At 45.1% G+C, this 22,490-nt stretch overlaps 1 protein-coding gene across 2 annotated transcripts in view; it reads right to left on the reverse strand.

Moving 5' to 3' along the window:
- The window catches only part of LOC141250834 (glycoprotein-N-acetylgalactosamine 3-beta-galactosyltransferase 1-A-like), an 88,192-nt gene that overhangs the window by 27,804 nt on the left and 37,898 nt on the right, over positions 1–22,490 (reverse strand). The window contains exons 2-4 of one of the 2 annotated variants that reach the window (XM_073670117.1): positions 18,884–18,981; positions 15,897–16,073; positions 9,340–9,998 (exon numbers count right to left, since the gene is read on the reverse strand). In XM_073670117.1, coding sequence (XP_073526218.1) covers positions 9,340–9,998; positions 15,897–16,065 — 828 coding nt within the window. In that variant the 5' untranslated portion in view covers positions 16,066–16,073; positions 18,884–18,981. The remainder of the gene's footprint in view (positions 1–9,339; positions 9,999–15,896; positions 16,074–18,883; positions 18,982–22,490) is intronic. The other variant, XM_073670121.1, reaches the window with a different exon arrangement.

Genomic DNA, 22,490 nt, shown 5'->3' on the forward strand with positions numbered 1-22,490 from the left:
AACATCCAAACAAGTTCAAGCTGCCCTGCAGTCCGAGGGTACAACAGTGTCAACCCGTACTATCCGTCGGCGTCTGAATGAAAAGGGACTGTATGGTAGGATACCCAGGAAGACCCCACTTCTTACCCCGAGACATAAAAAAGCCAGGCTGGAGTTTGCCAAAACTTACCTGAGAAAGCCTAAAACGTTTTGGAAGAATGTTCTCTGGTCAGATGAGACAAAAGTAGAGCTTTTGGGAAAAAGCATCAACATAGAGTGTACAGAAAAAAAAAAGAGGCATTCAAAGAAAAGAACACGGTCCCTACAGTCAAACATGGCGGAGGTTCCCTGATGTTTTGGGGTTGCTTTGCTGCCTCTGGCACTGGACTGCTTGACCGTGTGCATGGCATTATGAAGTCTGAAGACTACCAACAAATTTTGCAGCATAATGTAGGGCCCAGTGTGAGAAAGCTGGGTCTCCCTCAGAGGTCATGGGTCTTCCAGCAGGACAATGACCCAAAACACACTTCCAAAAGCACTATAAAATGGTTTGAGAGAAAGCACTGGAGACTTCAAAGGTGGCCAGCAATGAGTCCAGACCTGAATCCCATAGAACACCTGTGGAGAGATCCCAAAATGGCAGTTTGGAGAAGGCACCCTTCAAATATCAGGGACCTGGAGCAGTTTGCCAAAGAAGAATGGTCTACAATTCCAGCAGAGCATTGTAAGAAACTCATTGATGGTTACCGTAAGCGGTTGTTCACAGTTATTTTGGCTAAAGGTTGTGCAACCAAGTATTAGGCTGAGGGTGCCAATACTTTTGTCTGGCCCATTTTTGGAGTTTTGTGTGAAATGATCAATGATTTGATTTTTGCTTCATTCTCTTTTGTTTTTTTGCTTGCAAGCAAATTAAATGAAGATCATAATACCAAAGAATTTGTGATTGCAATCATTTTCAGGAAGAAACTGAGTATTAGCTGACAGAATTGCAGGGGTGCCAATACTTTTGGCCACCACTGTACACTGTGGCCAATATACAAAACATAACATATACTATTGCCTCAATTCATCAAGCTTTTATTTAAAAACCTGTTGTAAAACTCTTTGAAAAGTCTCACAATTTTTGTGCAATGCGGAATTGCGCCAAAATTTTGGGACTTTTGGGTTTTCATGTCAAAATATCTGGAGCAGGAAGGAGCCGGGCGGCATGGGCTACACTCACCCATGGAATTGAGCAAAAGTGCCTGCAATTTTTTTACACCAGAAATGTTGCTCCAGTCCCTGTCGAGTTTGCAAAGAGGCACACGCCACTGGTAAGATGCACCAATTTTTTTAAGTGGCTTGCGCCTCCTTAAGAATTCTGTGAATCTTATTCCTGCAAGCCCATCAATAAGACTGACATGCAAAATGTCTGTGTCAGCACAATGGGATTAATGATTACATGAACGGCACTATTGCAATATACATAAAAACGTGAGGTACTTAGGTAACATTTTTTGATCAAAAAATGTAGAAGTCATCCTAACTCTAATAGCTCCCCTCTACATGTGCCCAAGAAGACGTCATGTGCACTGGGGCAGAGATGGGATCCAGGCTTACCTCTAAGGCCACGACCCCACTATCAGTATTTGGTCAGTATTCGGTCAGTATTTTTTATCAGGAGTGGGAGCCAAAACCAGGTGAGGTACAATCAGAGAAAAGGTATAATAGAAACAAGTCACCAATTCTGAATTTATCACGCACTCCTGGTTTTGGCTCCCACTCCTGAGAAAAAATACTGACCGAATACTGACCAAATACTGATAGCTGGGCCGTGGTCTTAATTAAAACTTTTCTGGGAAAAAGGGGCGAATAAGGATACACCACAAAGGACAGGGCTACACAATGCAAAAGAAAAAAAAATTAAAAAGGGTCTGCACACCTATGTTGTTAAATTACTGTAATAAGCAGATGCACAGATGCATACTCATCATATATATTTAAAGGGGTATACCCATCTCCAAGATCCTATCCCAATATGTAGTAGGTGTAATAATAATAATATTAGCAAATACCTCCAATTAGAAATGTAGCATAGTTTTTTTTCATTCACTATGTCTCTTTCCTCATGTGCAGGCATTGCAGGACCTTAGGTATCCATTATCAGTGGTCATGACCATGGATACCTAAGGTCCTGCAATGGGATAAGATCTTGGAGCTGGGAACACCTCTTTAAGGAAAACCAGTACTTTCCTCACATTCCATTCAAGGGAAACTTTGCCTAAACTGCATACAAGTTAGTAGCATAGCTATTGGGGAGGCAGAGGGGGTGCTTGCCCGGGCCCCTGACCTGGAGGGGCTCACCCAGAGCTACGCTACCCTTAACTGTATTGGCGTGCGCAGTGTGGTGGAGCAGGGAGACATGGTCTCCCAACACTGCTTCTCTCCATTCTGTAGACCATAAGTCACATTAGGACTGCGGCCTACAGAATGGTAGGTAAAGGGCGGAGCGATATGATGATGTCATTGCGCCACGCACAGGACATGAGAGTCCCGGTGCAATCACATCATCACGTCTGAGTCCCCGGGATCTATCACTGTCTGCTAGACTCGCTGGCTTTGGGTGAGTATATGATGTATATTTTTTTATTTTAAGATTGTATGACTGTCATTATGAATAATAATGTAGAGGCCACTGATGGGGCCATAATAGTGTGGGGGCTATTAAGGGGACCATAACATTCTGGGGGCTACTAAGGGGGCCATAATAGTGTGGGGGCAAATAAGGGATCATAATAACAAAGTGGGGGTTGCTAAGAGAGCTATAATAACAGTGTGGGGGCTACTAGGGAGGCCATCATACAGTGTGGGGGCTACTAAGGGGTTAATCATACATAGTCTGGGCTACTAAGGGAGCCCTCACACATAGTGGGGGCAACTAAGTGGACCATCTTATAACATGGGGGCTACTAAGGGGGCTTTCACACATAGTGGAGTCTACTAAGCGGTCCCTCATACATAGGGTAGATTACTAAGGGGGTATGATACAGTGTGTGTGCTACTAAGGGGAACCATCATACAGTGTGGGGGCTACTAAATGGGCCATGATACAGTGTTAGGCCAGATGGCATACACCCCTGAGTACTGCAGGAATTAAGTATCGTGTTAGACAGACCATTATTTTTAACATTCATAGATTCTATATTAACAGGGTCTGTACCACAGAACTGCTGCATAGAAAATTTGGTGACAATATTCAAAAAGGGAACAAAATCGGAGGCTGAAAATTATAGGCCAGTAAGTTTAACCTCTACTGTGAGTAAAATCCTTGAGTGATTCCTAAGAGGTGCTATCCTGGAGCATCTCAATAAGAATAACCTCATGACCCAGCATCAACATGGTTTAATGAGGGATCGGTCCTGTCAAACTAATCAGCTTCTATGAGGAGGTAAGTTTCAGATTGGACCAGGGAAACACAGTAGATGTTGTCTATATGGTCTTTTCAAAGACGTTTGATACTGTGCCACACAAAAGGTTGGTACATAAAATGAGAATAATGGTGCTAGGGGAAATATGTGTAACTTGGTTAACTGGCTCATTCACAGGAAGCAAAGGATGGTAGCAATGGAACACACTCGGATTGGGTCACAGTTAACAGTGGGGTGCCATAGGGGTCAGTATTGGGCCCTCTTCTTTTTAATATATTTATTAATAATCTTGTATAGGGCATACAGAGTAGAATTACAATATTTGCAGATGATACTAAACTCTGCAGAGTAATCAAAACAGAAGAGGATAATTTAATATTACGGAAGGATTAATGTAAGCTGGAGGATTGACTGACAAATGGCAATTGACGTTTAATGTAGATAAATGTAAGGCTATGCACTTGGGCAAAGAAAATGAACTGTACAATTATGTACTGAATTGTAAAACACTGGGTAAAACTCAATGAAAAAGACTTGGGTGTATAGGTGGTTGGCAAACTCCACATTAGTGATCAGTGTCAGGCAAATCTAGCCAAGGCAAAGAAAATTATGGAATGCATTAAATAGGCATAGACTCTCATGGCAAAACTATGGAACTCTTTGCCATATGATGTTGTAATGGTAGATTCACTATTAAAATTCAAGAAGTATTTGGATGCTTTTGTTGATAAATTTAATATTACAGGTTATTGTCATCATTAGATTATGTGATATGCAATGATCCATGGAGCTAATCTGATTGCCATATGTGGATTTAGGAAGGAATTTTTCCACTAATTTGGAGCTATTAGTGTCTGTGCCTTCCTCTGGATCAACATGTTAGGCTATAAGTTGAACTTGATGGACTTAAAGCGCACCTGTCAGCAGGATTGTGCTCAGTAAACTACATACACTGTCAGGTGGGCGATATTACAAATGATTAAAATGATACCTTGGTTGATTAAATTCGTCCTGTGGTTCTTGTGTAATCTGGGGCAACCTGTGGGGGGCACTCTATCTTGTACTCTGCTTATATATTCATCTGTATGCTCTTATGACAGCTCACTGATCGTTCAGTGACCTGCCCCCTAGTTTACATAATGCATCTAGTAGTGCGGGGCTAGGTAAAATAGGAGACAGGTCAGTGAAAGCACAGTGAGCTGTCATAAGAGCATACAGATGAATATGTAAGCAGAGCACCAGATAGAGCACCCCCCACAGGCCGCCCCGAGGCATGAGCATATCATTATCTCCTAACTAAAAGTAAAGATTAAACAAATCCACAGGATGGATTTCATCAACCAAGGTGTCATTTTAAGTGTAATGTAGCCCACATGACAGTGTATGTACACCGCGTGCAGAATTATTAGGCAAATGCGTATTTTGATCACTTTGATACTTTTTATACATGTTGTCCTACTCCAAGCTGCATAGGCTTGAGAGCCAACTACCAATTAAGTAAATCTGGTGATGTGAATCTCTGTAATGAGGAGGGGTGTTGACTAATGACATCAACACCCTATATGTGCTTAATTATTAGGCAACTACCTTTGCTTGGCAAAATGGGTCAGAAGAGAGATTTAACGGGCTCTGAAAAGTCCAAAATTGTGAGATGTCTTGCAGAGGGATGCAGCAGTCTTGAAATTTCCAAACTTTTGAAGCGTGATCACCGAACAATCAAGCATTTCATGGCAAATAGCCAACAGGGTCGCAAGAAGCGTGTTGGCCAAAAAAGGTGCAAAAAACTGCCCATGAATTGAGGAAAATCAAGCGTGAAGCTGCCAAGATGCCATTCGCCACCAGTTTTGCCATATTTCAGAGCTGCAACGTTACTGGAGTATCAAAAAGCACAAGGTGTGCGATACTCAGGGACATGGCCAAGGTAAGGAAGGCTGAAAAACGACCACCTTTGAACAAGAAACATAAAATAAAACGTCAAGAATAGGCCAAGAAGTATCTTAAGACGGATTTTTCAAAGGTTTTATGGACTGATGAAATGAGAGTGACTCTTGATGGGCCAGATGGATGGGCCAGAGGCTGGATCAGTAAAGGGCAGAGAGCTCCACTCCGACTCAGACGCCAGCAAGATGGAGGTGGGGTACTGGTATGGGCTGCTATCATCAAAGATGAACTTGTGGGACGTTTTCGGGTTGAGGATGGAGTGAAGCTCAACTACCAGACCTACTGCCAGTTTCTGGAAGACAACTTCTCCAAGCAGTGGTACAGGAAGAAGTCGGTATCGTTCAAGAAAAACATGATTTTCATGCAGGACAATGCTCCATCACATGCATCCAACTACTCCACAGCGTGGCTGGCCAGTAAAGGTCTAAAAGAAGAAAAAATAATGACATGGCCCCCTTGTTCACCTGATCTGAACCCCATACAGAACCTGTGGTCCATTATAAAATGTGAGATCTACAGCGAGGGAAAACAGTTCACCTCTCAGAACAGTGTCTGGGAGGCTGTGGTGGTTGCTGCACGCAATGTTGATCGAAAACAGATCAAGCAACTGACAGAATCTATGGATGGAAGGCTGTTGAGTGTCATCATAAAGAAAGGTGGCTATATTGATCACTAATTTTTGGGGTTTTTGTTTGCATGTCAGAAATGTTTAATTCTAAATTTTTGGCACTGATATTGGTTTACCTGGTGAAAATAAACAATTGAGATGGGATTATATTTAGCTTTTATTAAGTTGCCTAATAATTCTGCACAGTAATAGTTACCTGCACAAATAGATATCCTCCTAAGATAGCCAAATCTAAAAAAAGAACACTCCAACTTCCAAAAATATTAAGCTTGGATATTTATGAGTCTTTTGGGTTGATTGAGAACACAGTTGTTGATCAATAATAAAAATAATCCTCTAAAATACAATTTGCCTAATAATTCTGCACACAGTGTAGTTTACTGAGCACAATCCTGCTGACAGGTGCGCTTTAAGTCTATTTTCAACTTTAAAAACTGCGAAACTACAAATATAGAAGCCATTGGCTTCTATAAATAAAATTCAGATGCATGATACAGATAGATAGTGACAAACATATGCTGCTAATAACATACAGTGCCTTGAAAAAGTATTCATACCCCGTAAGCTTTTCCAAATTTTTTCATTTTTCAACTACAAACTTAAATGCATTTTATTGGGATTTTGTGTGATATAACAAGCATAAAGTAGCAAATATTTGTGAACTGTAAAGGAAATTATACATGGTTTTCTAAATATTTTAAAATCATAAATCTGAAAATTGTGATGTGCATTTGTGATGTGTATTTGTATTCAGCACCCTATAGTCTCATACCCCAATAAAACCCTGAGTGACACGTTGCCTCCAGATGTCACATTATTAGTAAATTGAGTCAACCTGTGTGTAGTTTATTCTCAGTATAACTACAGTTGCTCTGTGAAGGCCTCATAGGTTTTTTGAGAACATTAAGGATCAAACAGTTTAATGAAAACCAAGAAACACACCACACAGGTCAGGGATAAAGTGGTAGCGAAGAATAAAGCAGGGTTAAGCTATAAAAAAATAGCCCAAGCTTCGAACATCTCACGGAGCATTGTTCAATTCATCATCCAAAATTGGAAGGAGAATGACACAACTGCAAACCTACCAAGACATGGCTGTCCACCTAATTTGACATCTCAAGCAAGGAGAAGGAGAGCACTAATTAGAGAAGCAGCGAAGAGGCCCATGGTCACTCTAGAGGAGCTGCAGAGATCCACAGCTCATGGAATCTGTCCACAAGACAACTATTAGCCATATACTCCACAAATCTGGCCTTTATGGATAAGTGGCAAGAAGAAAGCCATTTTTGAAAACAAGCTATGCGAAATTCCATTTGCAGTCTGCAAAAAGCCATGTAGGGGGCACAGCTAGCATGTGGACGAATGTGCTCTGGTCAGATGAGACCAAACTTTTTGAGCTAAATGCAAAATGCTATGTGTGGTGTAAAATTAACACTGCACATCACCCTGAAAACACCATCCCCACTGTCAAACATGGTGGTGGCAGCATCATGCTGTATGGATGCTTCTTTTCTTCAGCAGGGGCAGGGAAGCTGGTTAGGATTGATGGGAAAATGGATGGAGCTAAATACAGGACAATCCTGGAGGAAAACCTGTTAGAGCCTGGAAAAGATTGGGGTGTAGATTTACCTTCCAGCAGGACAACAATGCTAAACAAACTGCCAGAGGTACAATGGAATGGTTTAGATCAGGGGTCTCAAATTCGACTGGGTATATGGGCTACACATAGAAAAAAATTGAATCTAGGGGGCCTCATTCTTCGCAGGAGAAAGTGACATTTTGAGCGATACAATTTTTTTCTATGCATCTTTTGATCATTTTTTTGAACATTTTTGCTGTGTTTAGTTAATTTTGTTAAATAGCCTTCATCGTATGGGTTATGGTACAGTTTTAAAGCTTGGGTCATTATGGATGTGGCAATAACAAACTTGCACTTTTTTGGTTTACTTTAGTTTATATATAAAACAGCATTTTTAGCGGCAACATATTTTTTCATGCTTTATTTAGAATTTTTTTTGCAATTTTGTTTCTTTGAATTGGCCACATACAGTAATATTGTCTTACAATTAGCACAATATAGTAATTCTGGCAAACATCTTGTAGTAATGTGACCCATCCTGGTCCTAAACTTGTAGTAATGCCCCATCCTGATCCACTCCTCATCTTGGAGTAATGTCCCCATCCTGGTCCTGATCTTGTACTAATACCCCATCCTGGTCCCCTTCGTGTAGTAATACCCAATTATGGTCCCCATCTTGTAGCAATGTCCCCATCTTGTAGTATTGTGCCTATCCTAGTCCTCATCTTGCAGTAATGCACCATCCTGGTCCCCTTCTTGTACTAATGCCCCATCCTGGTTATCTTCTTGTAGTAATGTGACCATCCTCGTTTTCATCTTGTAATAATGCCCATTTTGGTCCCCATATTGTAGTAATGTCCCCATCTTGTAGTAAAGACCCCATCCAGGTCCCCATATTGTAGTAATGTTCCCTATAGTGCCGTTTTTCAAATACACATAAAAGAAAAAAAAAGGTTCTTCTCATCTGTCCGCCATTCCCTTGGTATCCTCTTTTCTGCACATGCGGCCCATAGGCACTGTGGACCCCTTGATGATTGCGGCCCAATCCTGGGGTTTGCCATTGGCAACACTTTAATCCAGTTGAATGTGCGTCCTTGGACACACATTCAATTGAAATGTATTGCCACGCAGAGACAAGCTCTCTGCACAGCAATACCAATGGCAGTTGCTGACATCATCGTCTCGGTGCATGGCAGTGACGTCATACGCTACCGCACCAATATGCCGATGTTAGCTGCTGGCCACAGGTTGGCTGGCGGCTGGCATTGGTATTTCTGTGCAGAGAGCTTGTCTCTTCTCGGTAATACATGTCAATTGAATGTGCATCCAAGAACGCACATTCAACTGAAATAAAGTGCTGACTTCTTCGGACCCTTGGATCTGGCCGCGATCATTAAGGGGTCTACAGTGTCTGCAGGCCACATGAAGCAGCCTCAGGGGACACTTATTTGAGACTCCTGGTTTATTTCAAAGCATATTCATGTGTTTGAATGGCTAAAGTCCAGACCTAATTCCCATTTGGTATAATTGCAAGTTGTTTATTCTTGCCCCATCTTAGTGCAAAACTGTCACACATGTTGCACAAGATTGAAATATTTTTCATGCAGATTTCCCATTTGTGCTTTTCATGTGCAAAATATTCCTTTCCATCTTCTAATCTTTCACTATTTAGCAACCAGCAACCTTGAATGTTATTCTAAACTCTCACAATGTTTTTACTATATACATTTCATGGTTTATCCAATATGGATGGGCCATAATTGGACACATTTTAAAAATTGATATCATATGTCAATCAGACTTACCTCTATGATGGGATAAAAACTGTACTGATTGTAAGATGTACCCACAGGAAAATGTCCATTCATGTGAAAATCAGGTGTAAATGGATGGAAGCTCTCTCTTTTTCCACTGTCCCTTGTATCACCAGCTATCACTCCCATTTTCTCCATACAATCACCCACTTCCAAATCTTCAACGGAGGATTTGTGAGTACAAACCCCAGTCCTGAAGCCTTCTATGAAACGTTGCAAAGATTCTTTGCTAAGTACATAACCTGCTCCACCGCTCATATATCCTTGCTTGACAAAAGGTTTAAAGCGCTTGCCAAAGTATATTGGCTGGTTTGGTGTGTAGTTGGAAAGCATCCATCGCAAATTGTCTACCGCAACGTAGGTGTCATCATCTGCCTTTAAGAACCAGTCGGCTTCATGAAAATGATGTTTGTGTATATATTGGAAAGCCCGTATTGTCTTCCAGTAGAGTTGATCTCTGCCTTCATTAGTGTCTAGTCCTATGGTTGGGAAAGATTCACTTGTACTGGAGCTCATGAATAAAATCTTATTGCAGTGACGAGTCCACGTGTTCTTTACGTGGATCGTCCGAGACTCTAAGTGAGCTGGAGCTGTCATAACCCAACACAGTACTCGTATTTTGTGTGAAAGCACATCACTCACATTATTGACTGCAACAACAAAAATACACAATCATCAAAAGTGAAATCATCAAGTTAATTTTCTTATCCTACAAATAAAAAAAGAACTTTAATTAACCCAAACTTTTACACTTTTTAATTCAGATGTGAAGGATACTCCTAGAAATATTTACTGCTTGGCAGTAGATGAGATCACCTCAATGTAGGGATTTAACATCATGTGGATTAAAGGGAATCTGTCAGCCGGTTTTAGCTAGGTAATGTGACAGCACTATGGGGTAGAGACAAAGACCCCGATTCCAGCGATGTATCACTTAGTTTACTGGGTGCAGCAGTTATGATAGAATCACAGTATTCTCTGCTGCAGCTTCAGCAGAGCTCAGTTGTTGATCTGTGTACATTGTATAGTGACAGAGAGCTGCTAATCAGTGGTCGAGGTGCGGTTGGACTATGAGGCACAAGGCAGCTTGTCCTTTAGTGATAATCTCCTGTTTTTAAAACATTGACTGTATTAAAACAGCAAAACACAGCCCAGTAAGTGACACGTTGTTGTTATCAGGGGCTCTGCTTCGAAATTATGGTGCTCTCAGATTACATAACAAAACTTAGTGACAGATTAACTTTACCATTTAACATCACCCATTATTTATGGTCTTTTGTGAAATAGGCATAAGCTTTTTAGACATTTCCCTGCCCATTATAAACCCTAAAGGGGTTGTACAAAAGGGTTCCTCAATAACAGATCAGTGGGGGTCCGATACCTGGCACCCTCATCTGACACCTGGAGCCGCAAACCACTGAAAGTTCACAAAGTATTGGGCCAGAACACCACGTCTCCAAATATTGCATAGCGGCAGTTCTGGGGTACAACATCTCAGTTCCCTTTGAACTAATCTGCACAGGGACAATGCCTGTATAAAATGTTGTGAAGCGCCCCCTGGGCCGTGGGGATACCCGGAGCTGGGCCTTGTGGATGCTGGGGGCTGTAGTCACCGTGGTGGTGACTCAGTCCGTGACCCAGGGCGGTCAAACCAAGGGGGGTAGTCTATGTGCACAAACATTAATGTCCGACTACGCCACCTGTGGATTGCGGTTATCGGTAACCGCCGCTGCGGAGCAGTCCGCTGAAGTTGGTGGTATGTGCAGCTAGGTGATGTGACTCCCCACAGGTGGAGTGCAGCTTCAGGGCAGCGTGCGTGGATGATGGTGGTGATAGTGCAGGGAATCAGTAATGACAAGGCGGAGTCTTTGCAATGTAGTCTCAGAGTTTTACTCACAGTTCTTTCACTCCAAGTTATTACTGCAGGTTTATAACTTCCCGCGTCGTCCTGTGTTTTTCCCGAGTAAAGGGCTCAGTCGACTCCCAGGTAGCTCCGGAGCACTTAGCAGGACCCCCTTCTGTGTGTCCTCTCTGGCCTCTCTCCTTGTACCTCACACCTAGCGGCACCTCTGTCCAGTGTCCTCGGGCCTTGGCGGGCGACGTGTGTTCCATCCCCTGGCCCTATGTGGCTACTTTCCTAGTGGCTGGTGTGGATGGCCTGCTGTACTTGAAGTGCTGAAGCCTCCAGTTCCCAGTTGAGCCCTGTAGTCTCTGCTGCTTGGGGGACCCAGTTCCCGTTCTTTGGCCTGAACCCCCTACCTCCTGGCAGCGGCGGGAGTACGGGTGGCTTGCTGCACGGCCTGTACCCCTAGGGTCCCTTCTCTCCTCGTTCCTGGAGACGTCCTGCTCCCCTTTCCTCTCTTCTCTCTTTCCAGGCTCAGGCCTCCTGGATGGGCCTGCCTGTGGAGCAGAGCTCATACAGAGTCTCTGCTCCCTGTCACTTCTGATTGAACTCTCCCTTCTGACTGACTGAACCAAGATGGTTCCTTCCTATTATATCTCTTACCACAGTGCTTTCAGGATCTACGTCCTCCACCCATCCACTACATAGTTCCCCCTCTCTAAGTGGTTCCTCCCCACTCCAGTCAGGGATCAGGGACACTTGTGCTCTCCCGTAGGAGCATTATCGCCCTGTACCCCGGAAATGTGGTGTAGTGGATGTAGTGTTAGGGTCCTGAGCCATACTCCTTCCTTACCTGAGAGTGAGATACCACACCTCTGGTTGAGATGCAATACCTCTGTGGCGACCGAACCCTCAGGGGCGCCACACACCCCTGGTAAAACACAGCACGTCCGCGCTCTGGAACAGAGTAAAAGACAATTTTTAAGGACACGCAAAATTTTAGGACACGTCCATATATAAGATTATTAACAACACTTCTTCCCTTTATGGGAGGCACACTTCCTTCAACGTTACCGGTTACATTATGAAAAACATTATAAAATTCTTTTCACTTGTATAAAACTTTTCATATATATAAGGCACATAAAACATTTTCAAGTAATCTTTGATTAACTGGTCACAGTGCAATTCGCGACCAGCTGTCCATTTTCTTTAAAGTGCAACTTGCAACTGGTAACCGACGAACATGAGGGACCCGTCCCAAACCCTCAACGGAGGCCCTGGGGTGGCTGCAGGGCTTAAATGAAGCAGGTGCTGGACCTCGTCTTTGGCCACCTCCAACGGGTTTTTGTTCTGAGGTACTTATTTGTTGTAGGCTCTTATAAAACCAATATGGGGCACCTCAAGAGGTGCAACTATTTACAAGAAGTGGCTGCTCCCAGTCCTCAGCCCGTTAGTCTTTGGACCCGTTCCGGGTAACTAGATAAACGGGTTAACTGTTCACACACACACATTAACTCGCAGTGTTCATTCTGCACGGGTACTGGTGGCTGTTTAAAGTTCCTAATTATACTGCTCCCTCCGGTGAGGCTCTGGTCCTCGAGAAGCTGACCCAGCCTGGTCTTCAGCCTCACAGAGATGGAACTCACTCTCCTCCTCCACTCTGTGAACATTAAGGGCGTACCAGCCCCTGACTCCTCGGTGCCTGGAAAATGTTACAATGTCTCCGGGGTAGAGGTCCCGATAAAGATGACCCGCTCTTAGGTGGGACTCCACGTCCCTCCAATTCACAAACAAATCAATGTCTGTGTGCGGATTCCGGATGAACCCCCATCCGGCCTTTAAATCAAATTTGACAACAGTCCCCTCTTCTCTGGGGCCGTGAGTGGCCTCGTTGGACTGACGGGCCCGGGTCTTCTCCTGCATATTCTGGGCCTCTAGTTTCTCCCACCGCTTGCGGCGTGAGCTGCGCTCTTTTTCAAATTGAACCAGCTGATGGTGGCAGAACTCCTTGCGGTGGACTGCGGCTGCCCTGATATCCTGGGAGAACCCCATTAGATCCTCCCCCGAGTGATCCCACTCGAATTGGGCCTCCTCCTCCGGTACCTGGGAAGCAGCGGCGGCGGGCTGCGGAGCGGGCAGGAGTGAAGGCTGCTGGTCCTCCATCTCCGCGGACCAGTCCCACCGGCGACGTCGGTACACCCACTCAACGGGCGGGGGAGATGGCTCCTGCAGAGGACCCAGAAGCTGTCCGGCATCGCTGGTGCCTAGAGGTAGCGGTGTTGAGGTTTGCGGGGCGTGCAGGGTTGGCACGCCCGGGATCTGTAGGGCTTGCCGTGGGGCCTGGAGAGGGCCACTGCTGATGACGCCCGGGGTCAGAGGGCGCGGCTTTGGGCCTGGGCGCGGGCTGGTGGTAGTAGCGCCCGGGGCTGGAGGGCTTGATCTTGGGCATGGGCGCGGGCTGGTGGTAGTAGCGCCCGGGATCAGAGGACTTGGCTGCGGGAGCGGGCTGCCGCTGGTGGCGCCCGGGGCTGGAGGGCTTGGCGATAGGCCCAGCTGTGGGGGTAGGAGCGGGCTGTCGGTGGTAGCGCCCCTGAGCAGCGGCTCCACTAGGGGGCCCAGGAGCAGGTCGATGCTGGCAGCACCCGGGACAGGGAGACTCCTCCTACCGGCTCCCGCAGCCTCTCCTGCGTCTCGCGTCGCCTCCTGGTGCTGGTCGGGATCCGCGACGGCTGGGACACTGCCGGTGCTGGGCAGCGTCCTTTGCTGCCGGTCCGCCATCCTCTGCTCCATCTCGCGCTGCCATCCGGCGATGGTGTCACGCTGGGCCTTCTCCATCCTCCGGCCCAGGTCTTCCATCCCAGAGCGGAGGAACTCTGAGTCCTCCTGGGGCAGCTTTGCCACGAGCTCCTCCAGGGTGTAGGGTGCTGCAGACTGCAGCAGGCCGCTGGCTGGGGCTCCGGTACTGCCGTCCTCCATCTTCTCCACCGAGTGTGATCTGTCTAGACTGATCCAGACCACACCCTGTCTCCCTGTTTTCTTCGCTCCCCTCCCCTGCTGGGGGCGGTCCCAGGGCAATTTGCTGCGGTCCCATGGCAGCCTGCTGTCGGTCACCTTCAGGGTCAGCCCCCCCACCTTGATGGACACACTGGCATACATGACCATTGCTGCTTGGGGCGGGCTCCATTTTTGGCGCCATACTGGGACCCGGCCCACGATTGGAGGTGGTCTCTGGACATAATGGCGCCCGTTCTTCTGGGGTGGGCGCCACATTCAGTAGAAAACACAGTCTTTCAGGCACACAATACCCGATGGTAACGGGTGGGTTACGTATCCTGCCGACTATGCCAAAGTTGACGCGCCCCCTGGGCCGTGGGGATACCCGGAGTCGGGCCTTGTGGATGCTGGGGGCTATAGTCACCATGGCGGTGACCCTGTCCGTGACCCAGGGCGGTCAAACTAAGGGGTGTAGTCTATGTGCACAAACATTAATGTCCGACTACGCCACCTGTGGATTGCGGTTATCGGTAACCTCCGCTGCCGAGCAGTCCGCTGAAGCTGGTGGTATGTGCAGCTAGGGGATGTGACTCCCCACAGGTGGAGTGCAGCTTCAGGGCAGCGTGCGTGGATGATGGTGGTGATAGTGTAGGGAATCAGTAATGACAACGTGGAGTCTTTGTAATGCAGTCTCAGGGTCTTTACTCACAGTTCTTTCACTCCAAGTTATTACTGCAGGTTTATAACTTCCCGCGTCGTCCTGTGTTTACCGAGTGAGGGGCTCAGTCGACTCCCAGGTAGCTCCGGAGCACTTAGCAGGACCCCCTTCTGTGTGTCCTCTCTGGCCTCTCTCCTTGTACCTCACACCTAGCGGCACCTCTGTCCAGTGTCCTCGGGCCTTGGTGGGCGACGTGTGTTCCATCCCCTGGCCCTATGTGGCTACTTTCCTAGTGGCTGGTGTGGACAGCCTGCTGTACTTGAAGTGCCGCAGCCTCCGGTTCCCAGTTGAGCCCTGTAGTCTCTGCTGGTTGGGGGACCCGGTTCCCCTTCTTTGGCCTGACCCCCCTACCTCCTGGCAGCGGCGGGTGTACGGGTGGCTTGCTGCATGGCCCGTACCTCTAGGGTCCCTTCTCTCGTCGTTCCTGGAGCCGTCCTGCTCCCCTTTCCTCTCTTCTCTCTTTCCAGGCTCAGGCCTCCTGGATGGGCCTGCCTGTGGAGCAGAGCTCATACAGAGCCTCTGCTCCCTGTCACTTCTGACTGAACTCTCCCTTCTGACTGACTGAACCAAGACGGTTCCTTCCTATTATACCTCTTACCACAGTGCTCCCAGGATCTACGTCCTCCACCCATCCACTACATAGTTCCCCCTCTCTAAGTGGTTCCTCCCCACTCCAGCCAGGGATCAGGGACACTTGTGCTCTCCCGTAGGAGCATTATTGCCCTGTCCCCTGGAAATGTGGTGTAGTGGATGTAGTGTTAGGGTCCTGAACCATACTCCTTCCTTACCTGAGAGTGAGATACCACACCTCTGGTTGAGATGCAATACCTCTGTGGCGACCGAACCCTCAGGGGCGCCACAGTTGCACAGTTAAAAAAAAAAAAGAAAATGCATATAAAAAATTCCAATAAAATGCTTTAAAAATACTGAATGAACCAATCCATTGTCGAATATGCTGCATCTCTGCAGAAGATAAAGAAAATACTGTACCTTGAGTTGAGACTGTATTTATATTCCATTTCCAATGGGGTTTATGGTAATTTTTCAGGAAATGATTAATCGGCAGTTTATCTCCAGCCCAGAATGATGTAAAGAAAATGACCATAACAAAACCAAAACTAAATGGCATCCATGAAACCTGTCCAATGGGAAATATCATAGTTCGTTCTGTAAGAAAGAGATACAGTTTTGAATGAAACTAGTCCTCCTCACTATATTTTGGAATAAGGTTCAGGCCAATTTCACATGAGTGTATGTGGGTGTATTTCTGTGCCCATAAAATGGCTGTAATCCCAGCATCACCATGGGTCTGATCAAATTATAGAGCCTTATGTTCCTGTTATTTTGGGAGTCCAGAAACAGGCTTGATCTGGGATTATCACCCATATGACACTCATTTAAAATTGCCCGTGAAATTGTCAAGTGACCAACTTTAAACTATGTTCAAGCTTTACTTCTCCCCCACAGTATGTTAAGCAATAGCAAATATTAAATATTTCCTGCTGCTCATGACTTTACATATACTTTACATATCAACCAATCAGGCAGTAAATAGATTTTTGTTGTTTATATTCATATTTTAAATGACGATGGGTATTACGAGTGTGAGACATATAATGACTGACAGTCTGCTCTCCTGATCTCACATTGGTAATGCCCCTTTCATTCAAAATAAGCTCTGGAGGCAGATTCTCAGAGAGATCTATGTTCCACCCATAGATCTTAACAGCTAATCTACATATTAAGAAACATGTGGATTTCTCTGGCGTAAGACATTGGATCGCAGATATCAAGGTATCATTTTACTCAGCTTTCGATGACCTGCATGCCCATATAGATGGCTTAGGAGGGTTTATCCTACTGACAGATTCCCTTTAATATCTAAATTGTAATTTAGAGGAGTTTTAATGATAAGTATTCAGCTTTATATTTTATTCAAAATCTCATTACTCTTTTAAAATTTTTGCTTATAGTTGGTGAATTTTACATAGGTGATAAATCCTGATAATATCCAACTAAGGCACGTGCCATACTAATTAAAAAAGTTGTCTACCTAAGGCATATGGATGTTATAGAGTGTAGTCCCCCACTTAGGACCCTTCTCTATTAGCTTGAGAGAGTTAAAAACTAGTAGAACAAGAACTTTGGCTCTGGTACTCTGGTAGACCCATAGTCTTCTGTTCATTTAAATGGCTACATGTAATTCTATATTTCACCTATAATGGCCAAGTAAATGCATAGCAAAAAGAAACTTGCACAAGCAATTGAAGCTGCTTTTTAGCAGCTGGAACTCCATTAATCATCTGTTCACTATAAAAGCTTCAATATGAAAAGGGGATGTCTTGGTAAAACAACCCATTTTAAGGTAATGTCACATGTTTGATTTCAGTTTCATTGGAGACTCTTGGTGGGATTTTTCTGTGTTTCCCTTTCATTATTTCTGCTTTGTTTTACAAGGCCCATACCTTTTTATATTTTTTCTGTTGACATAGACATATAAGGGCTTGTTTTTTTGAGGACAAGTTTTAATTTTAAATGACAATATTTATTTCACCATACAATTTATTAAAAACAGGAAATAATTGAAATAATTTGAAGTGTGCTGGAATTGAAAAAAAAATAATTTTTGCGTTTGCCTTTGTTTTTCAGTTTAGTTTCTACCACAGTAACTTTGTGGTTTAATGACCTGGTAATTTTCTTCTACAAGTTTGTACAGTTATGATGTGACCACATTTATGTAGTTTTTTAACTGCTTGAAAAACATTTTAAAAATTGGCTTCTGATAACCATAAATTTTTTTTATTTTTCAGATGATAGAATTGTATAACATTTTGCTATATGTACCACGGGAAATGGGAGGGTGATTTAAACTTTTATATATGTATAGCCAAATCAGTTCTCATACTTTGCACTGACGAGGGCCAACAGCCCGAAACACCGTGTCTGCAAATTGTGACTTGTAGGATTGCTGCTTCCAATAGGTGGCGCTATAGAGTTCAAGTCCTCTTTTTCTCTGAAGAGGCAATTTGCATATATGTTGATATATTTTTTAAAAATATTTTTAACTTTCTTAACTTGTCCCCTTAAGGAACTTGAACATGTAATATTGTAAAACTGTAGTAATGTATTGCATAGCACATTTACTGGCCTCCCTGTGAAGGTGCACTTTCATGGTAGACATGTCTTCAGTATTCAGTAATCTTCAGTAGATTACTTTGCGGGAGGGGAGAGATGAGCATCAGGAGCAACACCCCCATTCTTAAACTCCTAAACCCTAATGTTGTGATTGACAACAACATCTAAGAAGTTATGTGGAACAAGATTACCAACTCACAAAATGTACTGTATCTGCTACTGTATATGTTTCTATGTGTGGCCATCCTATGGTGTGACGTGAATTGCAGACTGTCAAGGGTCTTCCTATCTATCTAGCATGTTGTGATATTGCATTGAAATTGCTTATTAACCAAATTCAAAAAAAGATAAAGGTAGACCAATCTGTAGTCATCCAGCAGTATAATAGAACTTGTGACTACCTCTCCAACCCTCTAATGATAATGTAAAGGTTGTGTACACTGCAAAGCTGACAGGTGAGTTACAGAATCTGTCAGTCTATTGTGACTGCCCAGAGAATGGACTACTCCAAAAACATACATTGATCTAATGCCTCTATATAAAACTGAGCATGAGGTTCTTAGTTTAAAATTCCAATCAGATTGTATGAAGCCCACTGCCATGTCATGACAAACCTCTTAGTGAGTCCTAAAGTTTTTTGCCTTAAAAGAGCGGTGTGGTGCGCTAACCACCATCACAGCAACAATGCTCCCGCAGAGCAGGCAGCCTGGTGCTTCACAGGACCCATGCTTCAAGACTGAGTCCCCATGACTCCAGGCCGTTTCGCCCCTCAAGCACAAACTCACAGCAACAATGGCTGACACACTGCACCAACACCACATGAAAGGAGCATTGACACTCACCTTCCTCAAGCTCTCAAATGAGAGCAAAAATAGGCTAGACCCTCTTTGCAGCCTTTTGCTAATTAAAATCACCTGTGCCAAATGGGAGGAGTGCACATCTGAAAAAAAAAAGACAGATCATGCAATACGCTGAAAAAAGAGAATGGACAGCACCTCCAAAAACATACATTGATCTAATGCCTCTCGGCTAAAATATATAAAACTGAACATGAGGTTCTTAGTTTAACATTCTGATCAGACTGTATGAAGCCCACTGCCACGTCACGGCAAACCTCTTAGTGGGTCCTAATGTTTTTTGCCTTAAAGGAGCGGTGTCATGTGCTAATGACGCGCCCCCTGGGCCGTGGGGTACTCGGTGCCGGGCTGGTCGGTGCAGGGGATGTCACAGTGGCAGTGACCCGGTCCGTGACCCTGGGCGGTCAATAAAAGGGGATTATAGTATTTATAGTTTAATGTTCGTGACTAGTGATGAGCGAGCATGCTCGCTACTGCTCGGTGCTCGCCCGAGCATCTCCCTGCTCGAGATACTCGGCGCTCACCGAGTATTTCGGGTTGCTCGGGCGGGTACTCGGGTCCCCTCCCTGCATGTTTCTTGCTCTTTAGAGAGCCAATAAACATGCAGGGATTGCCTGCCATGCACTGTAATGCCGTAGCTATGTTGGTTGTGGGCATTACAGTGATTGGCTGGCCGCACAGCTTCATCAGGTCTATATAAGACCTGGCGCCGCCATGCTCGTCACAGTCACTCCGGATCAGACAGTGTAGGGAGAGCTGCTGCTGCGTCAGGGACAGATTTGATTGTGTATTAGGTAGTGTAGGGAGAAAAACCGTACATTACACATATCCATCTTAACAAACAGTCCTTCTGAGGACTAATTCATCTGTAGAGATATCAGGCAGGCAGGGTGTATAGGCAGGCAGTGTATATAGCAGAGTGCAGTGCATATAGCACAAGAGGCTCCATTCCAATTCTGCCTTCTACTGCTGTTAGATATTTCTATACAAAGGCCCAGGTCTCAGGGGCCAGGAATACTTTTCTTTGGATCTTAATCCTCATTATTTGCTTAAAAAGCAGTCCAGAGAACACCATTTTTCTGCGCCATTTACTTGTGTAGGGAGAGGTGTTGCTGTGTCAGGGACAGATTTGCTTGTGTATTAAGTAGTGTAGGGAGAAAAACCGTACATTACACATATCCATCTTAACAAACAGTCCTTCTGAGGACTAATCCATCTGCAGAGATATCAGGCAGGCAGGGTGTATAGGCAGGCAGTGTATATAGCAGACTGCAGTGCAAATAGCACAAGAGGCTCCATTCCAATTCTGCCTTCTGCTGCTGTTAGATATTTCTATACAAAGGCCCAGGTCTCAGGGGCCAGGAATACTTTTCTTTGGATCTTAATCCTCATTATTTGCTTAAAAAGCAATCCAGAGAACACCATTTTTACTGCGCCATTTGCTTGTTGGCACTGCAGAATACAGCCAGGTTCTTTCCATATTAGAGCGCTAGAAATCCATCTATTTAAAACTGTGTTTTCTCCGTCAAACGGATCACATATACGTTGTCAGAAAATTCTGCCATTTCTGGCCTCCATTAAAAATTTCTTTCAGTGTGTCAGTGAAGAAATTCACCGCAGTTTGCTGTTCAAACTACTTACCTACAGGCCCGGTATTTAAAACTCTGTTTTCTCCGTTAAACGTATCACATATATGTTGTCAGAAAATACTGCCATTTCTGGCCTACATTAAAAATTTCTTTCAGTGTGTCAGTGAAGCAATTCACAGCAGTTTGCTGGTCAAACTACTTACCTACAGGCCAGGTATTTAAAACTCTGTTTTCTCCATCACACGGATCACATATAAGTTCGCTCCAAACTCAATCATTTGTAGTGAGCGTGGAAGATACTGTCCTCCATATAAAATGGGCAAGGCACGTGGCAAGGGATGGGGAACTGAACGTGATGGTAATGGTGCATGCAGAGGCCGAGGACAAGGCCGTGGGCAAGCCAAAATTGTGCCACAACAAACACCCACATCTTCTCACCTGACCTTCCTGTCCCAATTTCTAGGGGACCGCAGCATACCACTATTGAACCCAGAGCAGTGTCAAAAGGTTGTTGGTTGTATAGCGGATAATGCTTCCAGTCACTTAGCCACCACCACCACCCTGTCTTTCACACGGTCAAGTCTCAGTAGCCGTGAGTCTGGACCGCATATTCCTCACCCTGATCCTCCTTCCTCCCACCATGCCGAGTACCCAGAGACAACTGATCCCACACTTGGACACTCTGAAGAGCTGTTCACTTTTCCATTTATAGATTCGGGCCTCTCGCCCGGTCCACTTGAAGCGGGGCAAGGGGAGATCGCGTGTAGCGATGCCCAAATATTTGAGCAGCCACGGTCACATGAAGGCGATGGTGGGAAAGTGTCACAAGAGGTGGACGGTGATGAGATACAATTGCCAGAAAGTCAGGAGAAGGACCAGGGTGAGGAAGTGGAAGACAAGGTGGTGGATGATATAGTAACTGACCCAACCTGGCAGGAGGGCATGCAGAGCGAGGACAGCAGCACACAAGGGGAGGGAGGCAGAGCACCCCAACAGGCAGGAAGAAGCAGTGTGGAGGCCGCAGACAGAAGGCAGGCAACCATTCCCCATAACACCAACACGAAGGAAGTTGCCAGTACAACTGTTAGGTCTTCCCGAGTCTGGTTGTTTTTTAAGACTCTGCCGTTAACCCCAAAAAGGCCATTTGCACCACCTGCCAGGCCAGCATCAGCAGGGATGGAAAAATGACCAGCTTGACCACCACCAGCATGATTAGGCACATGGCAGCAAAGCACCCGACTTTGTGGGCCGAACCCCAAGGTCCAGAAACAGTGTCTGCGGGTGGCACCATTGCTTCTTCCGCTGTTGTGCATGCAAGCCAATCCCCTGTCCATGGTGCATGCGAAGACGCCTCCTGACCTGCACCTGTTGATGCACACTCTCAAGTAGCAGCATCAGGAAGCATGTCCATGTCCTTGTCCCAGCGCAGCGTTCACTTGTCCATACCCCAGTCCTTGGAACGCAAGCGCAAATATGCAGCCAATGCCCCACAGGCCACACTACTAAATTCTCACATTTTACGACTGCTTGCGCTCGAAATGTTGCCTTTTAGGCTTCTATAACTGTATAGCAGACCCTCTCCTTTCTAATGGGAACATGTCATACTTATTACTGTGACCCTGCTCTGTGTGTCTTTAAATTCTTAGTGGGTTTTTTCCTAAAATTGGTCAGCCGTTGGACTCACTGCATACCCTATAACTATATAGTAGACCCTCTCCTTTCTTATGGGAACATGTCGTACTTGTTACTGTGGCCCTGCTTTGTGTGTCTTTAAATTCTTAGTGGAGTTTTTCCTAAAATTGGTCAGTCGTTGGACTCACTGCATACCCTATAACTGTATAGCAGACCCTCTCCTTTCTAATGGGAACATGTCGTGCCTTGTTACTGTGACCCTGCTCTATGTGTCTTTAATTTCTTAGTGGGGTTTTTCCTAAAATTGGTCAACCATTGGACTCACTGCATACCCTATAACTGTATAGCAGACCTTCTCCTTTCTAATGGGA

This window comes from Phyllobates terribilis, unplaced genomic scaffold, assembly GCF_046119375.1.
Source record: "Phyllobates terribilis strain yellow unplaced genomic scaffold, ASM4611937v1 Scaffold_2__4_contigs__length_985480577, whole genome shotgun sequence".
NCBI classification, from domain to species: Eukaryota; Metazoa; Chordata; class Amphibia; order Anura; family Dendrobatidae; genus Phyllobates; species Phyllobates terribilis.